Here is a 21,138-nt window from a genome sequence, read left to right as displayed (position 1 = left end):
AATTATCAATTAAAAACATATACAAGACAAAAATACCTCAAATCTATACAATTTGTAAAAATACAATCAGAGCCACCTAACGTGGACGTGGAGAAATTTAGGAAAGACACTACTATCTGTCTTATTCATTTCATTTCGGACATCTAGTTTGTCAACAATGGAAGGAATGTTGTTCCTTTGAACCAGGATTGTTGTTGGCAACGCCGAATATGAATTTAAGTTATAGCGTCGACGCGTTTCGGAAGCTTCAACTTGATAACGGCTTCCTTCCTCAGGACCAATTTATACTTTTATTCTCCACAACGTGAACGAGTTAATCCAGAGTGGTTCTGTTGCTCGTACAAAGCTACCCAAGGTGTAGCTCCTTATAGCTTGTGAAGTCATCAAACTTTTTATACTCCGATCTTAAATTTATTTTCAAATGCTTTTTGATTAGCAACTTCTCTGTTTGGAGAATAATTCAAAGACAGAACCGGCACAAACCTCTTTTCATCTGTGCCAACCAGCGTACTTGACTTGGCGGTTCCCCTCCGTTTAAAATCGTTTTATACCAAAGGACAGGTCTTGTCTCCGTGGGTGGGGTTCTGTTTTACAGCCGGGTAGTTTTACTCGAGGCTAACGAACGGGTTTCCTCTCCGTAAGGGGGGAATCTGTTTGGCAGTCGGGTATTTTAACACGTGGCTGTTGAACGCACACGGCGAGTTTTCCCCGGACCTGCTCTTCGAAGGCGTCTGATAGATCACCGCTTGTGTATTGACCACGTTAATTCAATCCTGTCATCTTTGGTGTTGAGTTCAGTTAAAGCAGTTATAAGACTTTCTTTAGTACCCTTCCAGATGAAAAATAGGTCATCTATATATCCTATGTACAGTTTCAAGTTGTTGGACCAAGTTGCATTGCTATAAATATGTGTGTCCTCAAACTCTTTCATATACAGGTTTGCATATGTGGGCGCTGCGCAATTTCCGATAGACATTCCAGAAATTTGCCTGTACCACACCTTTTTATATTCAAAGTAGCTATGATATAACGTAAATATCATTAGCTCCATTAGAAATTGTTGCATCTGTGTTTCAATTTCGCTGTTGACAATAGTTTTTTCAATGGCCTCTATTCCCCCACCAGATTTTACATCTGCCGTACACATGATTAATTGCTCATCTTCTTGTATTGAGATCTCTGACAATTTCAAAAGGAAGTCAGTGGTATCTTTCACGTAGCTTCTCATAAGTTGAACAAATGGTTGCAGGTATTTGTCAAGGAACTTCCCCACAGGTTCATATAGGGAACCCCTTGTTGAGACTATAGGTCTAAAAGTAGGATCCTCTAGGCTCTTGTGTATTTTTGGGGTCATTTGTATGGAGGGGCTTTTCGGGTATTCAACCAAAAGGTATTTGAAAGTTCTCTCATCAATGGTACACATTTCCAGTGCATTCGTCAGGATCTTGATTGATGTTGTTGGATTGCTTTTCAAACGCATATAGGTTTCTGGATCTCCTATATGTTCGTATATTTTGGATTGGTACATTTGAGTGTTCAAGACGACTAAAGCGCCGCCTTTGTCGGCATTGATGCACTTGATTTCTCTATTGTTCGCGATTTTTCTTAATGTGTCTTGGTTTTTTCTAGTTAAGTTAGATCTGATTTTTTTGTTGTAGTTTAGTTTGGCTAGATCCAGTTTTACAAGCGTTTCAAAAGTATCAATACATTTGTGACTGCATGGAGGTATGTATGAACTCAATGGTCGTAACCCCATGAGTTGGTCTGGTTTAGTATCCGTTTTTGGAGGCAAAACATTGTCGAAGAAGTGGCGTAGCCGTAATTTGCGTGTGAGCTTATATGTACAAATTTCCAATTCTAGAAGATTAGTTTTCGCTGTTGGGATAAATGAAGTGCCTTTTTGTAATATAGACAACTCATGGTGCGTCAACAGTGTGTCCGAAATGTTAATGACTAGGTGTTCCGTTTTTTGCTCTCTTTTTTCTGAAGTGTACTCCTGGTGTTGGGGGGACTTTTCTCTCTTTCTTTTTCTTTGGCCCCTCCTGGGTCTTCTTTTCCGCTCAGGCCCTCCTCTAAAAAATGCTCCGATGTATTTGGGATATTTTCTTTCACAGCTGCTGTATCTCTATCTTCAGTCGGTTTCCTTGATATAGATGTGCCAATAGTTGTTTTCATTATCAGGCGGGTTGTAATATAACACTAGCAATAGGTGAAGCAACACATGCGCATGGCTACTACCCCAGTGGTCCCAAAACCAATATCTCTCATTAATACAGAGGCAAAATTCCAGTTATTTCTGGCTAACCTCCTTGTCAAGGTAATTTCCACTCCAATACATACTGACCAAATTGGCTTCATGCCTTCGGGGACTAGACATAACTTGAGGTTGGTGCACTTGACCTATGACTCAAGTTGACAGCTTACCCAGGACCTCAGTAATTACACTTGTTGACTTTGAAAAGATGTTCAAATGAGTTGGGACTACTTGTTTTTGTTATTGAGTGACCAAACAACTACCTTAAATCCCAAGCCTATGTAAAACACCTCTACATGAATCTATAAGCAAACGTGTTTGGGAACAAGGGGCTGTCTCCTTCATTTACCGCAGAATGGGGTAAAACTCCATTCAGTCTCCATTACTATGCAGATTTGCTATTGGTCAGTAAGGGATATCATCATATCTCTCTAAATATAAATGATTAAATTCGATACCCAAGATAGACAGGTTACTGACTCAAGAACATATCTGAGGAGTTTGGGATAAAGCTCACTTCAGCAGCACATTTCCTAAAATCAGAATAACACAGAGAAGATTAGCATGGCCCCTGCTCAAGGAGAACACATAAATTCCTGATTGATCATGCTTAAGCTGATCAATTTGCTAATCTCTCAGTGCCTTTCAAAAACTCTTAAAAACCTGGCTTTTCTAACTTTTATGCTGGATCTTGCCCAAGACCCATAGCCTCATATATTGGGCACTGGGAACCCTTATGGGTAGCTATGTGCTTTGTAAAACTATGGGATCTTTTACGCTGCAGTTGTATAAGGCTCCAACCTTCGGTTGGAGCCTTTACATTTGCATCATAGGACGTTGGTCTGATTCCTTTCAGACAGCCTCATTATAATGGAGGTGTTCTGAAAGGAATATGACCGGTCATTCTGGCTGGCTCCCGATGGGCTGAGAGAGTCCCCCGACCTGTTGGAAATGCTGCGTGTACTCCCAAGGCTGGTTCTTACTGCACTTGGGATTACAATGTTGATTTTCGGCAGTCTTAAAGTGCCAGCCTTTTCGACACAGAAAGGATGTCGGAACTCGCATTTGGGGGCCCCAAAAGCAAGTTTTTCAAATTTCAGTGGTTCAGAAAAAGTGTTTAAGATCTGGAGGGAGACTTTTTCACATAACCTGGGGTTGTAGGGTAATCATCCTTGGCCCCTCCAGTTCTAGAATGGTGACAAGGAAAGGATAGAGGGATCTCAATCGCTCTCTCCATTTTCTCCTCTCCTTCTGGTAGTCATTAGATGTATGAAAGCTAAATGCATGGGACAGTTGGGACAGTGAGGGTTTTCCACAGACTATTTAGGGCTTGAAAGAAAGATGTCTGACACAGAAAAAACAACATATGGCATCATTTTCTCTGGAATCTAATCATTCTAAATGGAATTAATAGAGTTACATTTTGAGGTTTGGTTGAGGTAGCAACAACTAAACAAAAAAGCTTAAATGGGGTTGGCAATAAGGCTAACAAGTTATTAGAAAACATGAGCAGGGGACCCATTGGGTTCCAAAGATTAAACATGATATGAGTAGTCTGGTCATGCCTGGTCATGTCTGCAGAGATTGCTAAAGGATTGGCAAACTTCTGCTCACTCTATGGTACTCGGATAATAAGTGACAATCCTGATCTGTGTAGCGATTACAATTAACTTTTATTGTATTTTAGGAAAATATAATTAAACTAAATGATAGTATGCTCGTTTGGAATTTTCCCAAATAGTCAGCTTTAGTTTACTTCCAGTATTCAATTGCGTTATTTTTTCCTCCAGCATTATGTTTCTTCTTAGGCAGGAACCTGCCCTTTGCTTATTTATAACACTCCACAAATGATCTTTTACTCACATGGTTTATCCTTGAGTTTTGTTAAACTCATGCTTGAGGAATTCCTAAACTGTGTTGAGTCTAATTCAAAGACCCCCATTACACAAATTGAGTTGCAAAACAGAACATAAACAATTCATAATGCACAAGAATAACAATATGATATGATTCCATTGTTTTTTAGTTATCTTGTCAACAATGTTAGACACAGTTGAACCTAATGCTTGAAATACACCTTTTTCTACATATAATAAAGATGTATCATGATAATTGAGAGCCAATCAATTCAAATAAAAACCTTTAAAAGTAGTAGTGCGCTGCACTCAATTGTGATGAACGACTGTGTAAGGATCCTCTTATAGGTTGCTTATTATATAGTGGCTAAACAAACATGTATTTGTTACTACCCAAAAGAACAAGTGCCAGCCATATACTATGCCAACAACATTGACACTAATGATTCTAATGGCAATGGCCTCCAAAGAGATCTTAAAATATATGGGGATTCTATAGCCCAACTCAAATTAGTGGCGCTCCTGCTCAGACAAACTCATGGGTCTCTGTCCCAGTTAGAGGTGTGGAAACCACTTATCAACCACTGGTGCAACCACAGTTGGTGAAGAGGCAGTCCATCCATTGTGGAAGCTCATTAACAACTAGTTCACTGCCTCTAAAACACTGAAAGCCCACCCTCTCCAGGGCAGGCTTCCTGAAAGAGATTTCTGCTGTTTGAATTCACCATGATCAGTATGGCGTGACCCATGTTGGCAAACTCAATAATGGACCTCTCATACAGAAAGAAAACACATAGGCAACATGCCCAATTAAATTATTACACTATTTATCAGCCTAAAGATGATTCTGGTGATCAGTCAGAAAATGTAATAGTAAAGGTAATGTGTTGAGGAAATATAAATTTTTGGTCATGTTATGTTCCCTATCGTGTACCCCACCGACTCCATGTATCAAGCTTAAAGTACATGTAACTTCCCTCCTGTGCCAGCCATGAAGACGTAAATACATTTGCGTCCAACGTTAATATGTCCTCTTTCAGACCCACCCTCGTTGGGTTGAATAGTCCGTTCCTGAGTATGCCATGCCAACGTCTTTTTGTGGTGTACTTCTCCGTTTTTTAGCTCTAGCTAAGTAGGCCCTGAATTTCTGCCACCGAGCCTCTTTTCTGGCTTCTGACTACGAGGGCCTCAGCCCAGGCTGCCTCTGTACCCGTGAACTCTGACTTACTTCCAGCGCGGCCCCTCGCGCTCAGCTCAGCCTGTTTTCTGCCAAGACTGACTTCAACCTTCGAATTATCTGATCTGCTCCTCGAAAATGCATTCCTGCCTACTAGGTTAAGTAAACATCCTCCCAGCTGCAGGGCCAAAGGGCCGGCTTGTCTCTGTGCAATTAATTCACGTAATTCATAGCCTCTGTTACCATGCTCCCGTGGAAGGCCCATGCCCCCACGCTTCTCCTGCAGACACTCAGGCGCTTATACACGCACTCTCAGTCAGTATAGAATAACTTCTGCCCCAGAGACCTTTCCGCCCAGATAGCTTAGTTCCTACAACACCAGATATCAGATATGATAAAAGTACAAGTTGATCTGACATGCCAGACTTCTGTCTCTTTCCGTCAGTTTAAATGTCAAATCCCCTGCACCCTCCAGCTTCACGTCATTCACACGTCATGCAGCTGCGCGCGCGTCCAAGCTTCCAATTTCTGCTGACATTGCAACATTTCTGTTAGTGCCACCCCTTTGTGACACCTATCTGTGACGTTTCTAGCACACACCTCCAGTTCACGCCTCTTGATTACGTACTAGTACCACGTGTATACTGTTATCTTGTCTTCTCTCAGCTGTTACGCCTCCTGCACTGTTGCTTATGACATAAATTAAGTATATAAGCTATGTACTGTTAATAAAATGTAGCGCTCTATCCCTTCTGACACCCCTGTGGTGGTCAGAATCAGATATCCTGGTCATGACCATTCCTTTTTAAGGAATAAAACCCCTAAGAACTCTAACAACACGGACTCTGTCTTTTTTCTTCCGAGCTGAGTTATTATTGATCAAGTACTTACCTGCATAGAAATTAAGAGAGTAAATTAATTATTTATGTCAGTGTGCCTGGGAGCAAATTCATTACGCAGAACCAACAGATATTAGTATGCATGTGTATTCATAGATCATGTGTGTGCAAACAAGGAGGTGTAGGAGGCCACAAAAGAAACCTCTGTTTATAGTGCATAAGTAAAATGCACTCCCTACTTGGTTCCAAATAAGTTTCAATACATAAGAAATACTATTCATAGTATTAAATATACAACCTGAATATATTCCTAGCTCTAAAGAGATCATAGTGTTCATCCTTTTACACAGAGCACTGAGGCATTCACATCACAGAGCAGTATCTTTCATTGTATAGAATATTGCTTTTCTCTAGTAAACTGGTTCTATTATGTGACTGTGTCTCTTGTTTATAGAATTCTAAAAATATTTTCATTCATTGTCACAACCAAAACAGTGTAACTTTTTCCAATGACCATTCATATCCTTTACAAAAATAACCATTCTTGCTATTACATTTATTTCCCATCCTTCCGTCAAAATTGCGTTAGCCTTTTATATTTTAGATACTGTGCAGAAATTCTTTCATGGGCAAATGACCAAAGTAAATGAAGAATAGCAACACATGTAAATAGATCGAGAATGTGTCTGAATCACCCACATGTTTGAGAGCGCTTGACAGGGATGCACGTAAGGTAATCGTGACACAGTTGGCCTAAATATCAGTTCAATGGATTACAGAAAAATCAAAAGGGTGTTAGATGATTTAGCCACCATCCCACCTGTCTGACTACAAGGCCTTCAGAAGATAATGAGATGACTGAACCATGCTTATCATTGTCACATGTTGATGGATGTGAAATTGAACCATAATACCATCTGAACTGACCCATTCCATAACCCTTGTCATAGCCTAGGATAATGGTACATTTTCCTAACAGAAGAGTGCCAGGATCTTAGGCATGCATGAAATCCTGCTGCAAATCAAAACTTTTGAGAGCTACTTTCAGTTCTTTTTACCATTTTTCACGATTTCTAAAGTGTTTTGCTTAAATGTACTGATCTTGAAAGTACACAAGGAAGTCTGGCGCACAAGAATGGCCCAACATACCCAATCTCTTTATTAATGAGAGTAGAAAATTAAGGAAATTCTTACAGTGGATGGAGTTAGTTCTTGCTGCAGAAGGGTGTGGGCAACAAAGGTTGAGACATTTGCCAGGCATAAAACCACAAGAAGGATAGACATATTGATACTCTGCACATATCCAGCTTTTTCCATCATCTTCTTTTCTAATTTTCTCATACCTGTAAATATATTTACATGATAAAATTGTAGAGGAGATTTTACCATTGTAATGATACAAACAAGTAAGTATGGGAACTTTATTGTTTAGTCAATAAAAACTGTAACAACTGTGTACAAATAGCAAATAAATATGCAGTTAAAACAGAATAGACTTGTGTTATCCAATTTTCTTTCCACGTGAGATATCGTAAATTCACTTATCTTTTACTGTTCTATGATATCACAAAAATAATATTGTGGAGGATTCAACTGGAAATGCTGACCCTATTTCCTGAATAGCTGCTGTTAGAATTGCTGGAGCAATCTTTTCATCTATTTCCCTGAATGACAGCAGGCAGGGAAACAGATGGAAACTCAGATTCCAGCGAGCAGGAGCAGTTTGACAGCTCCCGCTTGCTGTAAGTAGAGTAGTGTTGGCTCTAGCTTGGCGGGTCCTGTCAGCTCCAGCCAAGCAAAAGCAAGCTGCCATGCCCCTGGGGCGGGCACCTTGGGACCTAGAAGGAGCCGGCCCTTGGGGCCGTGGGCGTGGTGGTCCCCAGGGCCAATAATGGATCTATTCCTCTAGAATGCACAGGCCGACCCCGGGCAGGTTGTGGTTCCCAGGGCTATATTTGGGCAAGGAGGAGGGCCCCAGTTGTCTCCCTCCCGGGGGCTGTTAGAACATCAGAAGGAAGGATGGGTGACCCTCCTCTATTTCGTTTAAGACTGCCAGCACCGAGGAGGGAAGTGAGGGAGGGTAAAAGGCAAAACGTTTGGGAGTGACCCTGCAGAGAGGGCCAAGGCCAACAAGTGGTCATCTTTGTCTGCGGTCATCAGGGCATGGTCAACAATGTTTAAGGTAAAGGTCCTTGTGCTGCAGTGTAATCTGAAGATAGACTGTTAGACATGCAGGTGATGATTAGTATGCAAATGTATGAAAAAATAAAAATGTAACATTTTAATTGCACATTTTACTAAAAGTGTGTATAAATATGTAGTGTACCTTGTCACACATTCCTCAAAGTTTTTCATTTTTTACGATCTTTCTGAAATTTTTCTTCATTTGTATATGTTTATTGGAGCATGGAGGTTATTAAAATAGCAGGCAGGGTACATGTTTTGAAAACTGCAGCAGTCTAAAACATTCAGCATTTTAACGATCTCATTTTATTAAATATGCCAAAAACCTTTCTATATTGTATATTTTGCGTACCTTGAACCGTTTTTGCAAATGACTTTTCCCAAGCATACATTTTTATTAATTTGATGCAAGTTAGGACTTCATTCATGGTTCGTACACGCCGATCAGTCACTTTAATAGCTTTTCTTCGGAACACTAAAATAAGATTCGCTATGAGCATCTGGAACAAAAAGAAATCATTCGTTAACTGCATGTGGTTTCATGTTCCTATCACATGTAGTGGAATCTGTATGTGATCCGTGATGTCGACTTGATGGACTTGGAAGGCAAACAGCTCTAATTTGTATCCAGCTAGTGAGCAAAGGATCTAGCCAGTGCTTAATTTCAGCCTGTGGTTTCCAGTGACTGGCACCAGCACGTAATTGTCAGCACCAGCACTTATTATAGTCTGGCAAATGGTGGCATTGTTTGTCTTATTTAGCAACAAGTCCAAGAACAGATGTTTGTTAATTAAACATACCTTAACAATGACTAATGGTTGCCTCCCAAGTATTTGCCTATTATGTAAAGCATAATATCCAGGTAAGAATCCACAAATCATTAAGTACCCTCCCTGGGCCAAGGATCCACAATTCTATAACCACCATACCTGGGTCAGTGTCCACAATTTATGCAGCAGCATCCCAAACCAGTATCCCTCATTCATAAAGCACCACCCCATCGGCTAAGATCCACCAATCAGAATCCATAATAAATAGAGCACCACTACAGGGACAGGATCCACAATTCACAAAGCAGCATCCACTGGCCAGAGGCCAAAATTCTGAGAGAACCACCCCTGGGCCAAGATCTATAATTCATGAAGCAGCATCCACGGGCCATGATCAACAGTTCATAATACACTATACCCTAGTCAGGATACACAATCCTTTAAGCTCCATAATCAAGTCAGTATTCAGTGTTCTTACAGCAACATCAACTCACCAGATCCACAGTTCCTAAACCACCCTTCTCAGATCAGGATTCATAATTCATAAAGCACCATCCCTGAGACCAGGGTCCCCGGTTCAAAAAACCCCATTCTCAGGCCAGTAAAGCCAATTTTTAAAGCACCATTAACGAGTCAGTATCCACAGTTCCTAAGGTACCATCCACTGGCCAGGATCCCCAATTATACACAATTATTAAAGCACTATTCCTGGGCCAGTATCCACAGTTTAGAAAGAACCGTTTCTGGACAGGGAACTGCAGTTAATAAAATACCATCCCAGGGCCTGGAACCAAAATTCATGTAGCACCATCCCCTGGTCATTATCCACAATTGCTCAATCTGCTGAGTACCGCAGTCAGGAGATATTCTGTTGTGTATAATTAACAAAGGAGGAGTATCGCCATAGAGAATCTTAGATTCTTAATGGGATGTGTGTTTGAAAAAGGAAATAATTCATCCTTTTGTAAAAAAAAAACCCTCACTCACCAGCCTGGTGGTGACATGCGTCATCATTGGGGTCCACCCTGATGACCGAGTGCCATCAGGGTGTGCTACAACACCTGGAATACAATGGAGCTGGTTTGTGAGTGTTAAGTGCAAAAAAATGTAAAAAATTGTCCTGGTTTGACTCAAAATCTTTTTTTTATTCATAAGTAACTGGACAATGTTAAAAGAAGTGTGGAGATACTTTGAGGGTAGTTATGACCAAGAGTATCTCTGTAGGTGGTCTGGTCTACATGTTTCAACCTTTAAGTGGAATTTACCAGGTTTTCTTCAGGACCATAGTGCAAGAAAATGGACGGTCTACACCCCCTAAAAGGTGTACCCAATCCTAGATTCTTGTAACCAGATAAGCAAAAAAGTCTGCTTGTGGCGTGGGCTCCTGCCAAAATGGGCGAGCTTGTGATAAAAAAGACCTGTGGGAAGATGGAACAGAAAGACGGTCGTAAATATTTTCAATTACGTGCCTGTAACGTTGTGATGGTTCTCTTGTGTCCACATGCAACATGCCAATCCCATTATGTTCCAGTGTATAGCCGGCTGGAGATTCCTGGGGCTAGCTGGTACATATATCCGGTTTGCGGTGCTGCTATGTTGATGCTAGGATTCCCCAAATAGCGTAAGTAGCCATCATCATACACACTGATCAATATGTGCGTGTAAGGTGGCGGTTATTGAATTTATTTTAGTCACACGCGCATCCTAACTGTAGTGGCGTGGTAATCCATCCTCTCATTACTATGCGTGAGGACGGGATTAAAAATGTGCAAATATACCAGTGCTTGAAAGAGACATGCACAGACCAACACACGAAAAGACCAACATACGAGTAACATGTAAAGGTCATTAGGCCAGTCTTACTCCTTTTGGGTGTCTTAAGGCATCGGAGGGCAGGGGGAGGGTTTTTCCTCAGCTAGAACATATTCTGTGGGTGGTGAAAAGGCAAAAGAAGGGGTTTAGTGCTTATTAAAAGCGTCCGCGTGGAAATGCGGCTAGTAGCCACACAGACTGCAACAGCAGTAATGTAATATACCTCATAAAATGCACATGTGGAAAACCATATGTTGGCATGATGACACGGAAGTTTAAACAGCGGATCAGCGAACACAGCAGCACCATGCACTGCAAAAACAGTGCAACAAGACTGACAGAACATTTCCTGGCAGCTCACCACACCCCCAACGACATGAGATGGACAATAATTGTGCCGGTCAAAGCGGGACCCAACCTGCAAAATCGTCTCTATGAAAAAGAGCAACGCTGGATCTACAGATCCTCCACACATAAAATTGGATTAAATGATAACATTCCTTGGGCCTCAGTATTAAAATGACCTAGCAACATAATCTTGATGGACTACAGTTTCAGCTACTTGCAATAACTATACTCCCATCATTGCACCAACTGTGCTTATGTTCCTATGAACATGCTTCCTTTTCCATATACAGGGATCATCCTGTACAAGATACACTATCTGGATGTATACCCACGCAACACATTGACCACAATCAATGGCCTCAGATGTGCCACTAGCTATCCTAGAACAACCAGCCCCAGTCGAGCCTGGCACTTATCCTTCCTTGCCAAGCCCCTTTGCCGGAATCATGCGGAGACATCTCTCACACGTTTGTCTTTTACCGTAGACACTCTCCCACTGTATAAATCCCCAACATGTATGGGAGCAGAGAGACACAATCCCTGTGCTCCCGATGTCACCCTCTTATGGTACTTTAACCTGGTGAATTGTGCACTCAGCTCTGAAATACGTTCTCACCATTAGGGCACCCCAATATGCACAATGTGTCCTCTGGTAAACAGAGATAAGTACTTGTTTTACCTTCCATCTACTTTTACTATGAACCTTATCAATGACGTTTATGCAGACATTCTCAGATAGGCGCTTCCTCGCCCTTATGGCCGGGATGCCTATCACCCCCTCCCAACACAATCCCCAATGATGGGAGACGGACGCCGTTCTGAACTTTTGGAAGGCGGGAGGGAGTTACCCTCCCGGCCGTATTTATTAAAATATGAAACAAAATTAAAACATTAAATAAAAGTTTCATATCATGTACAATTTTCATTTATTACATTTCGATGAAGACATGTTCATTGGCTAACCTTAACAAATCTCTAATACAGAGATTTTCCTAGCCGAGTCTAACATCCTGCAAATGCATACTTTCTAAATTAAAATTGTACATCCTAGCATTACGGGCCAACGGCAAGGTCGCAACCGGTGTCAGATCCCTACTACCAAAACTCTCGCCCTCACGGTGTGAGTGGCGCATGCGAAGAGGACTGTACCCTCTGTGCCAACTCCAATTTCCCTTGTCTTGTTGGGGGCCCCCCATTTAAACTCGACGCCATCTTAAAGGTCGTCCGAGGACCCGTGTGAGGTGTCTGTAAGAAGGCAGCGTGGACTCCCCCTCCCACCCCACACTGTCTATCACATCCGCCGTCGCGGATATCCGGGCCCCGGGAAATTCGTAGGAGGGGCATATAGCCGCCTCCTCCCCTGGAAGGGGTCTATGGCCGTCTTCCCCTAGGCGACCCATACTTAGTGGGTGCCGCCTCCCCATGGGAGGGGCCAATGGCCGCCTCCCCCCAGGCACTCCCATCCATAGTGGGTGGTGCCCCCCTCTAGGGACCTTGAAATTACTGCTCACCGATCATGACCTTACCGCCCGACCAAAAAATAAATACGACATTGATCACCTACTAAGGGAAAAAACATCATCTTGTCTACTTGCATGTTTGTCTATGCTACAAGAAAAAAAAGTACCTTCAGACAGAAATCATATCATTAAACTAGACCTTCATACATCGCAACACCTGAGGGAAGAAGATGTTTATCAAAGAAAAAAGACTTTATTGCAGAAAACATTGCCATAAGGGGCTGGTGGGTGGGTCAAAATTGCTCCTTGTTCCGTTGAGGGCTCACGTGCAACGAGTGGGTGCAGCTTCCAAGCACAGGAACAAGAGGATGCTTCTTTGGATTCCCGCTCTCTTTATTCCTCGTCGGGAGGGCGTGAACCCTCCGCTGGTATGCCTACTGGGCGTGGCCATCGGTGTAGGTGTCTAGGACAACCCCTCTTGGGCGGGAAAAGGCGCACCCCAGCTACGCCGCTTTGGGCATACCAGCCGTGACACGCCCCCCGCCCAAAATGGTTTCCCGGGAGGATGTAGGCCCCCAACCATACGTTCAGGGGGACCGAGTGGTCGCCCCTTTCCATTCTCTGCAGTCACTTTTAGAGCACTTCAGGACACCGTAGCTCATTCAGACAGCGATCGCCATGACAACCATCACGTGATCGCTACCTAGCCATGCCCACCCCGGAAACCAGCTCCGGTCTTAACAGACACTGCGAGCACCGGCCATTGTAGCGGGGCAGCGGGCACGGCAGATAGGTAAATAGCCGTCCTAAGCACAGCGGAACTGTAAGTACTTCTAATCCCATCCTTTCTTTAACAGCTCCGACGCACTCCGCCACAATGGAGCTCGGACCCCGCGCTACTAGCCGCATTTCCACGCGGTCGCTTTTAATAAGCGCTAAACCCCTTCTTTTGCCTTTTCACCACCCACAGAATATGTTCTAACTGAGGAAAATCCCTCCCTCTGCCCTCCGATGCCTTAAGACACCCAATAGGAGTAAGACTGGCCTAATTACCTTTACATGTTACTCGTATGTTGGTCTTTTTGTGTGTTGGTCTGTGCATGTCTCTTTCAAGCACTGGTATATTTGCACATTTTTAATCCCGTCCTCACGCATAGTAATGAGAGGATGGATTACCACGCCACTACAGTTAGGATGCGCGTGTGACTAAAATAAATTCAATAACCGCCACCTTACACGCACATATTGATCAGTGTGTATGATGATGGCTACTTACGCTATTTGGGGAATCCTAGCATCAACATAGCAGCACCGCAAACCGGATATATGTACCAGCTAGCCCCAGGAATCTCCAGCCGGCTATACACTGGAACATAATGGGATTGGCATGTTGCATGTGGACACAAGAGAGCCATCACAACGTTACAGGCACGTAATTGAAAATATTTACGACCGTCTTTCTGTTCCATCTTCCCACAGGTCTTTTTTATCACAAGCTCGCCCATTTTGGCAGGAGCCCACGCCACAAGCAGACTTTTTTGCTTATCTGGTTACAAGAATCTAGGATTGGGTACACCTTTTAGGGGGTGTAGACCGTCCATTTTCTTGCACTATGGTCCTGAAGAAAACCTGGTAAATTCCACTTAAAGGTTGAAACATGTAGACCAGACCACCTACAGAGATACTCTTGGTCATAACTACCCTCAAAGTATCTCCACACTTCTTTTAACATTGTCCAGTTACTTATGAATAAAAAAAGATTTTGAGTCAAACCAGGACAATTTTTTACATTTTTTTGCACTTAACACTCACAAACCAGCTCCATTGTATTCCAGGTGTTGTAGCACACCCTGATGGCACTCGGTCATCAGGGTGGACCCCAATGATGACGCATGTCACCACCAGGCTGGTGAGTGAGGGTTTTTTTACAAAAGGATGAATTATTTCCTTTTTCAAACACACATCCCATTAAGAATCTAAGATTCTCTATGGCGATACTCCTCCTTTGGTAATTATACACATCAGAATATCTCCTGACTGCGGTACTCAGCAGATTGAGCAATTGTGGATAATGACCAGGGGATGGTGCTACATGAATTTTGGTTCCAGGCCCTGGGATGGTATTTTATTAACTGCAGTTCCCTGCCCAGAAACGGTTCTTTCTAAACTGTGGATACTGGCCCAGGAATAGTGCTTTAATAATTGTGTATAATTGGGGATCCTGGCCAGTGGATGGTACCTTAGGAACTGTGGATACTGACTCGTTAATGGTGCTTTAAAAATTGGCTTTACTGGCCTGAGAATGGGGTTTTTTGAACCGGGAACCCTGGTCTCAGGGATGGTGCTTTATGAATTATGAATCCTGATCTGAGAAGGGTGGTTTAGGAACTGTGGATCTGGTGAGTTGATGTTGCTGTAAGAACACTGAATACTGACTTGATTATGGAGCTTAAAGGATTGTGTATCCTGACTAGGGTATAGTGTATTATGAACTGTTGATCATGGCCCGTGGATGCTGCTTTATGAATTATAGATCTTGGCCTAGGGGTGGTTCTCTCAGAATTTTGGCCTCTGGCCAGTGGATGCTGCTTTGTGAATTGTGGATCCTGTCCCTGTAGTGGTGCTCTATTTATTATGGATTCTGATTGGTGGATCTTAGCCGATGGGGTGGTGTCAGAGTGTCAGAGTCAAAAACACTTTATTCGATTAAATTAAAATCATAAAAGTATGCTATACATTCATAGTTGATCATTGGAGTATACAAAAGAATTTTTATATAAATAACATTAAAACAAGAGACATTATATACAAATACAAATTTCATTAATACCACGATATATTTACAAAGGTTTTACAAAAAATTTTGGATCAAAAAAAATTTAGCATCATCTTTACACTGTCTATAGTTTCCTACAAAATTTCATTTCATTTATACGGTTTGTACTATGGGGTTTGTTCGATGGTCTATTTACAGTAATATTTACAAACCTATAATACAATCATTTAACAGTGCTACCCCGACTGGGCGTACAATTTTGAACAAAGGCTAAATCAGTTAATCAGTGATTGAGGTCTTTTTCGACGAGACCTAATAGACGTTGTGAGAAAATTTGCTACCCCATACATAATTAGAGGTGATTCCATTAACTGTAAAAAAAGAAAAGCCGGTTTGACTTGGGTAAACATTTGATCTTTTAATATGGGCTTAATATATTTCTCTCTAGCAGTTCTGAATAATGGACAAAAAAAGAAAAAATGGAGAGAATCCTGATCTGAGAAATCGTCACACTTGCAGAGGGCGTTCTCATGGGGTTTACACCATTTACTGTATTCACCCAGCAAGAAGTGAGACTGATTAAAGCGAAATTTGGTGAGAAGCCACCGGTGGAAAGGTTTGTTTACTATCGCCAGGTATGGTTCGATAGCTAAAGATGTGATCGTCAGAAAATGTGACCTCACGATTGGCTTCATAATTTCGCATGTTTCTCTTTCAGCTTCTCTTTTCTTTGTATATTCTAGTTTTGCCCAACTAATGTCATCTTTTTTTAGGCCTTCAGGGTTGGTATATAAATCAGGGCGGCCCAGATATTCTGCTATTTTCTTGATGTATGAAAGCCACTCAATCTCTGCCACACGATCCCGCCCCATGCAGTCTTTAATAATCGTGTGATTTAATGTTAAATTGGGATTAAGCCAAGTTTTAATCCATGCCCTTAATGGTGCAAGAGACAACATGTCTTCAATATAACCCACCCCTAGTTCCATATGTATTGAGAAAGCAGGTGTTGATTTTGGTAAGCCCAGAACAGATCGCAAGAATATATTCTCTGCCCTTTGGATATGGGTTGTGTTCTTATATCCCCAAATAGAGGCTCCATATCTGGCTATCGCCAGGGTTTTGGCTTTGTATATGGATAATATAGCCTCTGGTGGTTTGCCGCCAAGGCGTTTGGCGAACCCCAATATAGCAGCAGATGATCGTTTTACAGCAGCGGTCTTGTTCTGGATTTGTGGTGCCCATGTCCCTTTCTCGTCGAACACCACTCCTAAGTATGTAAAGGTTTTAACCTTAGTAAGTGCGGCACCATTACAGGACAGGGTTCTGGTGTTACTTTTGGAATTACCCACAGCCATGACATGCGACTTTCCTGCATTAATCACTAAATCCAAATCTTGCATAAATGCCCCAAATGTATTAAGTAGGTGTTGAAGACCCCTAGGGGTCCTTGACATCAGTACCGTGTCGTCAGCATATAAAAGTACCGGCGTCACGGAACCACCCATGCGGGGCACGTCTGCAGAGGCAGTTTTTAAGGACTCGCCCAGGGAGTTAATATAAAGGGAGAAGAACATAGGTGCCAAAATGCACCCTTGGCGCACTCCCCTTCCCGATTTAAAAAAGGCGGTACACTTCCCTTCTTGGGACATGCGGATAGTTGCCCTTAAATCACTGTGTAGTCGCGCCAAAAAATCCACGAGTGCGCGGTCCAGTCCCTTTTCAAGGAGTATTGTCCACAGCTTTGACCTATTAACTAGGTCAAAAGCTGTGGACAAGTCCATGAAGGCCAAGTACATCATCCCCCTTGATGCTACAGTATATTTGCTCAGTATAAGGTGTAAATTAAGGCATTGATCTTCTGTACCTCTGGCAGATCTAAACCCATACTGTGCTTCACACAAGATGTTTTTATCAGTGGTCCAAGCTGAGATTCTTTCTAGTATTATTTTGCCCAGGATTTTAAATGAAGAATCTAGCAGAGATATGGGTCTGTAGCATCTAGGGTCCCCCCTTTGACCCTTCTTAAATATGGGGATGATGACAGACTGTGACCAGGTAGTTGGGGGTCTTATCTTGTCTATACCAACTACATTAAAGACATTAGTAAGTACAACTGACCACATTGCTGAGTTTGTTCTGTACATATCGGCGGGTACGCCATCTGGCCCGGGGGCCTTCTGTGCTGACATGTCCTCAATTGCACTCTGTACCTCTTTAATAGTGAAACTTAGAAGGGGGACTTGTGTGTCAATCGGTGTTGGATTTGATTGCCCTAAGTCGAGGTTGCTACCATAAATTTTTGGGAAATGGTCCAGCCATTCCTTCTCAGGGATATTTACCTCCAGTGGCGCATTTTCTTTCCCATTGAACAAAGGTGTATTAACAATGGTCCAGAATTTTGCGCTGTCCCTCAGGGTTGCTTTTTCATACAGATCATCCCAGGCCTGTTTCTTAATTTCCCTTTTCCTCGCTAGGATATCCTGATTATACTGTTTCCTAAGCCTCGCCACCTCCACTCTATCACGGGGTACCTTTTTCAGTGCTTTATGGCGTTCTCGATGTGATTTGGAGCATGCGTTATTAAACCACCCCTCTGCCTTTCTCTCTCTGTTTGTGGACTTACATTTTAGGTCATCTGCCACCTGGCGACAGATGGCTTCAAAGGACCCAATGATATTCCCTTTGAATCTCAGTGGCTCCCTGCAGACATTAATGTCGCTGCCCACTTTCTCATTAAGGGAGTAAAGGAACTCCTCAGGAATAATTTTACTCCATTTCACCCGTCTCCCTTGATCCTTTGTAGTGATATCGACGACGATATCTACTTCAGAGTTTTTATTAAACAGAAATAAAATATTATCCTCCATGTTCAACACAACCGGGTTGTGATCACTATGTGTGGTATGTATAGCATTATAAAAAATAACATTCTGCAACATAACTGGTGAGATAAATATATAATCAATGATAGTGTTGCAATCCCTAGCTCTGTAGGTTGGGACCCTTTCTTTACTATCAAAGAACTCTGGTTCGTAAAGTTCATTTTCAAGAAGCAGATCTTATAGGGCCGACCCTTTAACAGAATGTTCAAAATGTGGGGGTTGGAACATGTCTACATTCAAATTATCTATTAAATGACAGTTTTGTTGACATAAATGTACATTAAAATCTCCCAACAATATAAAATATGTCGGCGTGGTTTGACTCTCTTTAAAATTACACATAAACTTGTTCAAGGAATTGAGATTTTCGATGTCACCGGTGCTTTGGGTAGCGTTATAGAAGTTAATGTAAACACATTTAGATTTGTTAGTCAATGTGACTTCCAAAGCTAGAAAATTTTGGGATAGCGTATTTATTACTTTCGCAGTTCCATTCATTCTGACTGATAGTAAAAACTGTAAACCTCCTTTGTTGCGACCAGAGTTTGAGGGTTGTGCAGCTAGGAAGTAGGATGTATACCCATCTAACCAAAAATCACAATCCATATCCCAAGTCTCCTGCAGGGCTATCACATCATACTTTTTCAATATATTCAACCAATTTATATCTTCCCTTTTCGAGCGGAGTCCTGCGATATTCCAACTCATTAGGTTAGCAGTAATACCCCTTACGTTGCTATTATTAGTTGTAGACAATGGATCACTGATACAGTCATAAGTAGCTAGTCAATCAATTTCCTCCAGATTCGATAGTGCCGAAAACATATTTGATAGCTCCAGACCATTTCTTAATTCACATCCGTGTATTACATGGGTTTTAGGTAACATACCAGTTGTTTGTGTCGCCCAAGAGCTAATACGGTGGGTTTTAGTTGGGACAACGTTGCGATTTGCCCTTTCAGGAAGCTTTTTTGGTGGTGCTGGTGGGGGGTAGAAAAAACCTAAGGGGACTGCTCTTATCCTATCCTCTCTGATCTCGGTTGCATCCCAAAATAAACGGGAGGCCTCATGGGGTCTGTTAAAGTTAACAATTAGACAATCCCCAGAGAATTTCTTCTTTGTATATCCCACCCAATCCACATGTCTACCTGTCTGGATGTATTCAGAGATATTGTTAGGACCAGTACAGTTAGCATTGCACCATGTTTTTATACTGTCCAACTGTGAGTCATTAGACTCAATTTCCCCTGGTTTTAATACTGGTATATTCACCAAAATTGCAACAAAAGGTGTAGCTTCTGGTGGGAGGTGAACTGGTGGTCTCGGGCGAGGTCTTCTGGGCCCTGCTAGGTTAAGCCCGTCTTGGGTGGATGCCAAGGGCATTGTCTGTGGTGGGCAAGGTTTAGGTGCCAAAGGTAGCTTAGTAATAATTGTGCTGTCCCCTTGCCCCGTTCCACGACCAATTGACCCTAGTGGTGGTACAGGTGGAATCTGGGGATAGGTTAGTACGGTATTTCCCTGCTCCATAGGGGATTGGGGTTGCCTCTGTGGGTTAGAAGGGGACTGTGGGGTGATTTTGGGTGGTGGGCACCGTGGATCTTTCTCGAAAGATGTTATAAATTTATTTATCCTATCACATTTCTTTAAAATATCGGAAACACAATCCCTTAAAGTATCAATAATATCTGTGGAGATTTGTACGAGTACCCCTTCAAGCTTGTCAACCAGGACCTTCTCCACCATGTCCTTGATAGAGGTTTCTAGGGCACTCAATGGGGTATTTTGTTGCTTACGACGCTGTGCACCATGTGTCCTTTGTTTATTAGTGCGCTTGCTTATCTGGGGTTCAGGCTCAGGCTCCTGGGTACAGTCATGTAAAGAGTGTTGTTCGACTTGGCTATTTGTCACTTGTCCCTCTTGGCCTTCTTGTACCAGTATATTATCTATGTCTGTGTCTGGTTGCCTAGTAATGGGTGCTTTTTCAACCAAAATTACCGGGTCCAAGGGGATTGGTTGTCTGGGCAATGTGGGCAGAATTTGACTATCCGGTGGTATGGGATCCAAGCCTAGTTCACGCTCTTTATCAGCAATTTCCTGGTTTAGCTTACCGACAGCTGAGGTCAGGAACCACATAATGTTAGATGATGCAGGGGTTTTTCGCGCAATTTTAGCCTTAGTTGTACCCCCATTGACAGATGTTTGTAATTTGCGCTTACCCATTGTCCGGTGTGCAGATTGAAGGGGGGGTGCCCGACCCGTCCCCTGCTGGCCCCTGACGGCCACAGACGGCCCGCCCTCTGCCCGGGCTCCGCCCGGCACCGCCCGCGCGCGTCCGCGAGGCGGAGGGGGCTGTCGCCTTTTGTTGCGCCTCCTGGCGCTTGAGCAGGAAGTGGGCGGTGGGAATCAGTAAGGCACGCTGGGAGTTGTGGTCCGCTCCGCTCCGCGGCCGTGCGATGGCGCTGGACAGCGGCGGGGGCGGCCACAACGTCAGGGACCAAGTGGCGCTGAGCAGTGCTGGTGGTGAGAACGACCCCTCCTGGAGCCGGTATGTTGCAAAATGATCCCCGCTCCTCTCCGGGTGCTGCCGCCTTTTGTTGCGCCTCCTGGCGCTTGAGCAGGAAGTGGGCGGTGGGAATCAGCAAGGCACACTGGGAGTTGTGGTCCGCTCCGCTCCGCGGCCGTGCGATGGTGCTGCACAGCGGCCGGGCGGCCACAACGTTAGGGACCCAGTGGCGCTGAGAAGTGCTGGTGGTGAGAACGACCCCTCCTGAAGCCGG

General features: G+C 43.1%; 1 protein-coding gene and 1 non-coding gene across 2 annotated transcripts in view; one reads left to right on the top strand and one right to left on the bottom strand.

Moving 5' to 3' along the window:
* The window catches only part of LOC147677799 (ATP-binding cassette sub-family C member 12-like), a 2,578,840-nt gene that overhangs the window by 1,927,524 nt on the left and 630,178 nt on the right, over nt 1-21,138 (bottom strand). The window contains exons 8-9 of the mRNA XM_086945588.1: nt 8,663-8,810; nt 7,321-7,469 (exon numbers count right to left, since the gene is read on the bottom strand). Coding sequence (XP_086801714.1) covers nt 7,321-7,469; nt 8,663-8,810 — 297 coding nt within the window. The remainder of the gene's footprint in view (nt 1-7,320; nt 7,470-8,662; nt 8,811-21,138) is intronic.
* LOC147677800 (U6 spliceosomal RNA) lies at nt 2,764-2,868 on the top strand. Its single transcript, XR_015303160.1, has one exon. It is a non-coding gene; the product is annotated as a U6 spliceosomal RNA (small nuclear RNA).

The sequence above is a fragment of the Lissotriton vulgaris genome, chromosome 12 (genome assembly GCF_964263255.1).
Source record: "Lissotriton vulgaris chromosome 12, aLisVul1.2, whole genome shotgun sequence".
Taxonomy (NCBI): domain Eukaryota; kingdom Metazoa; phylum Chordata; class Amphibia; order Caudata; family Salamandridae; genus Lissotriton; species Lissotriton vulgaris.
This window is presented reverse-complemented; position numbering and strand designations above follow the sequence as displayed.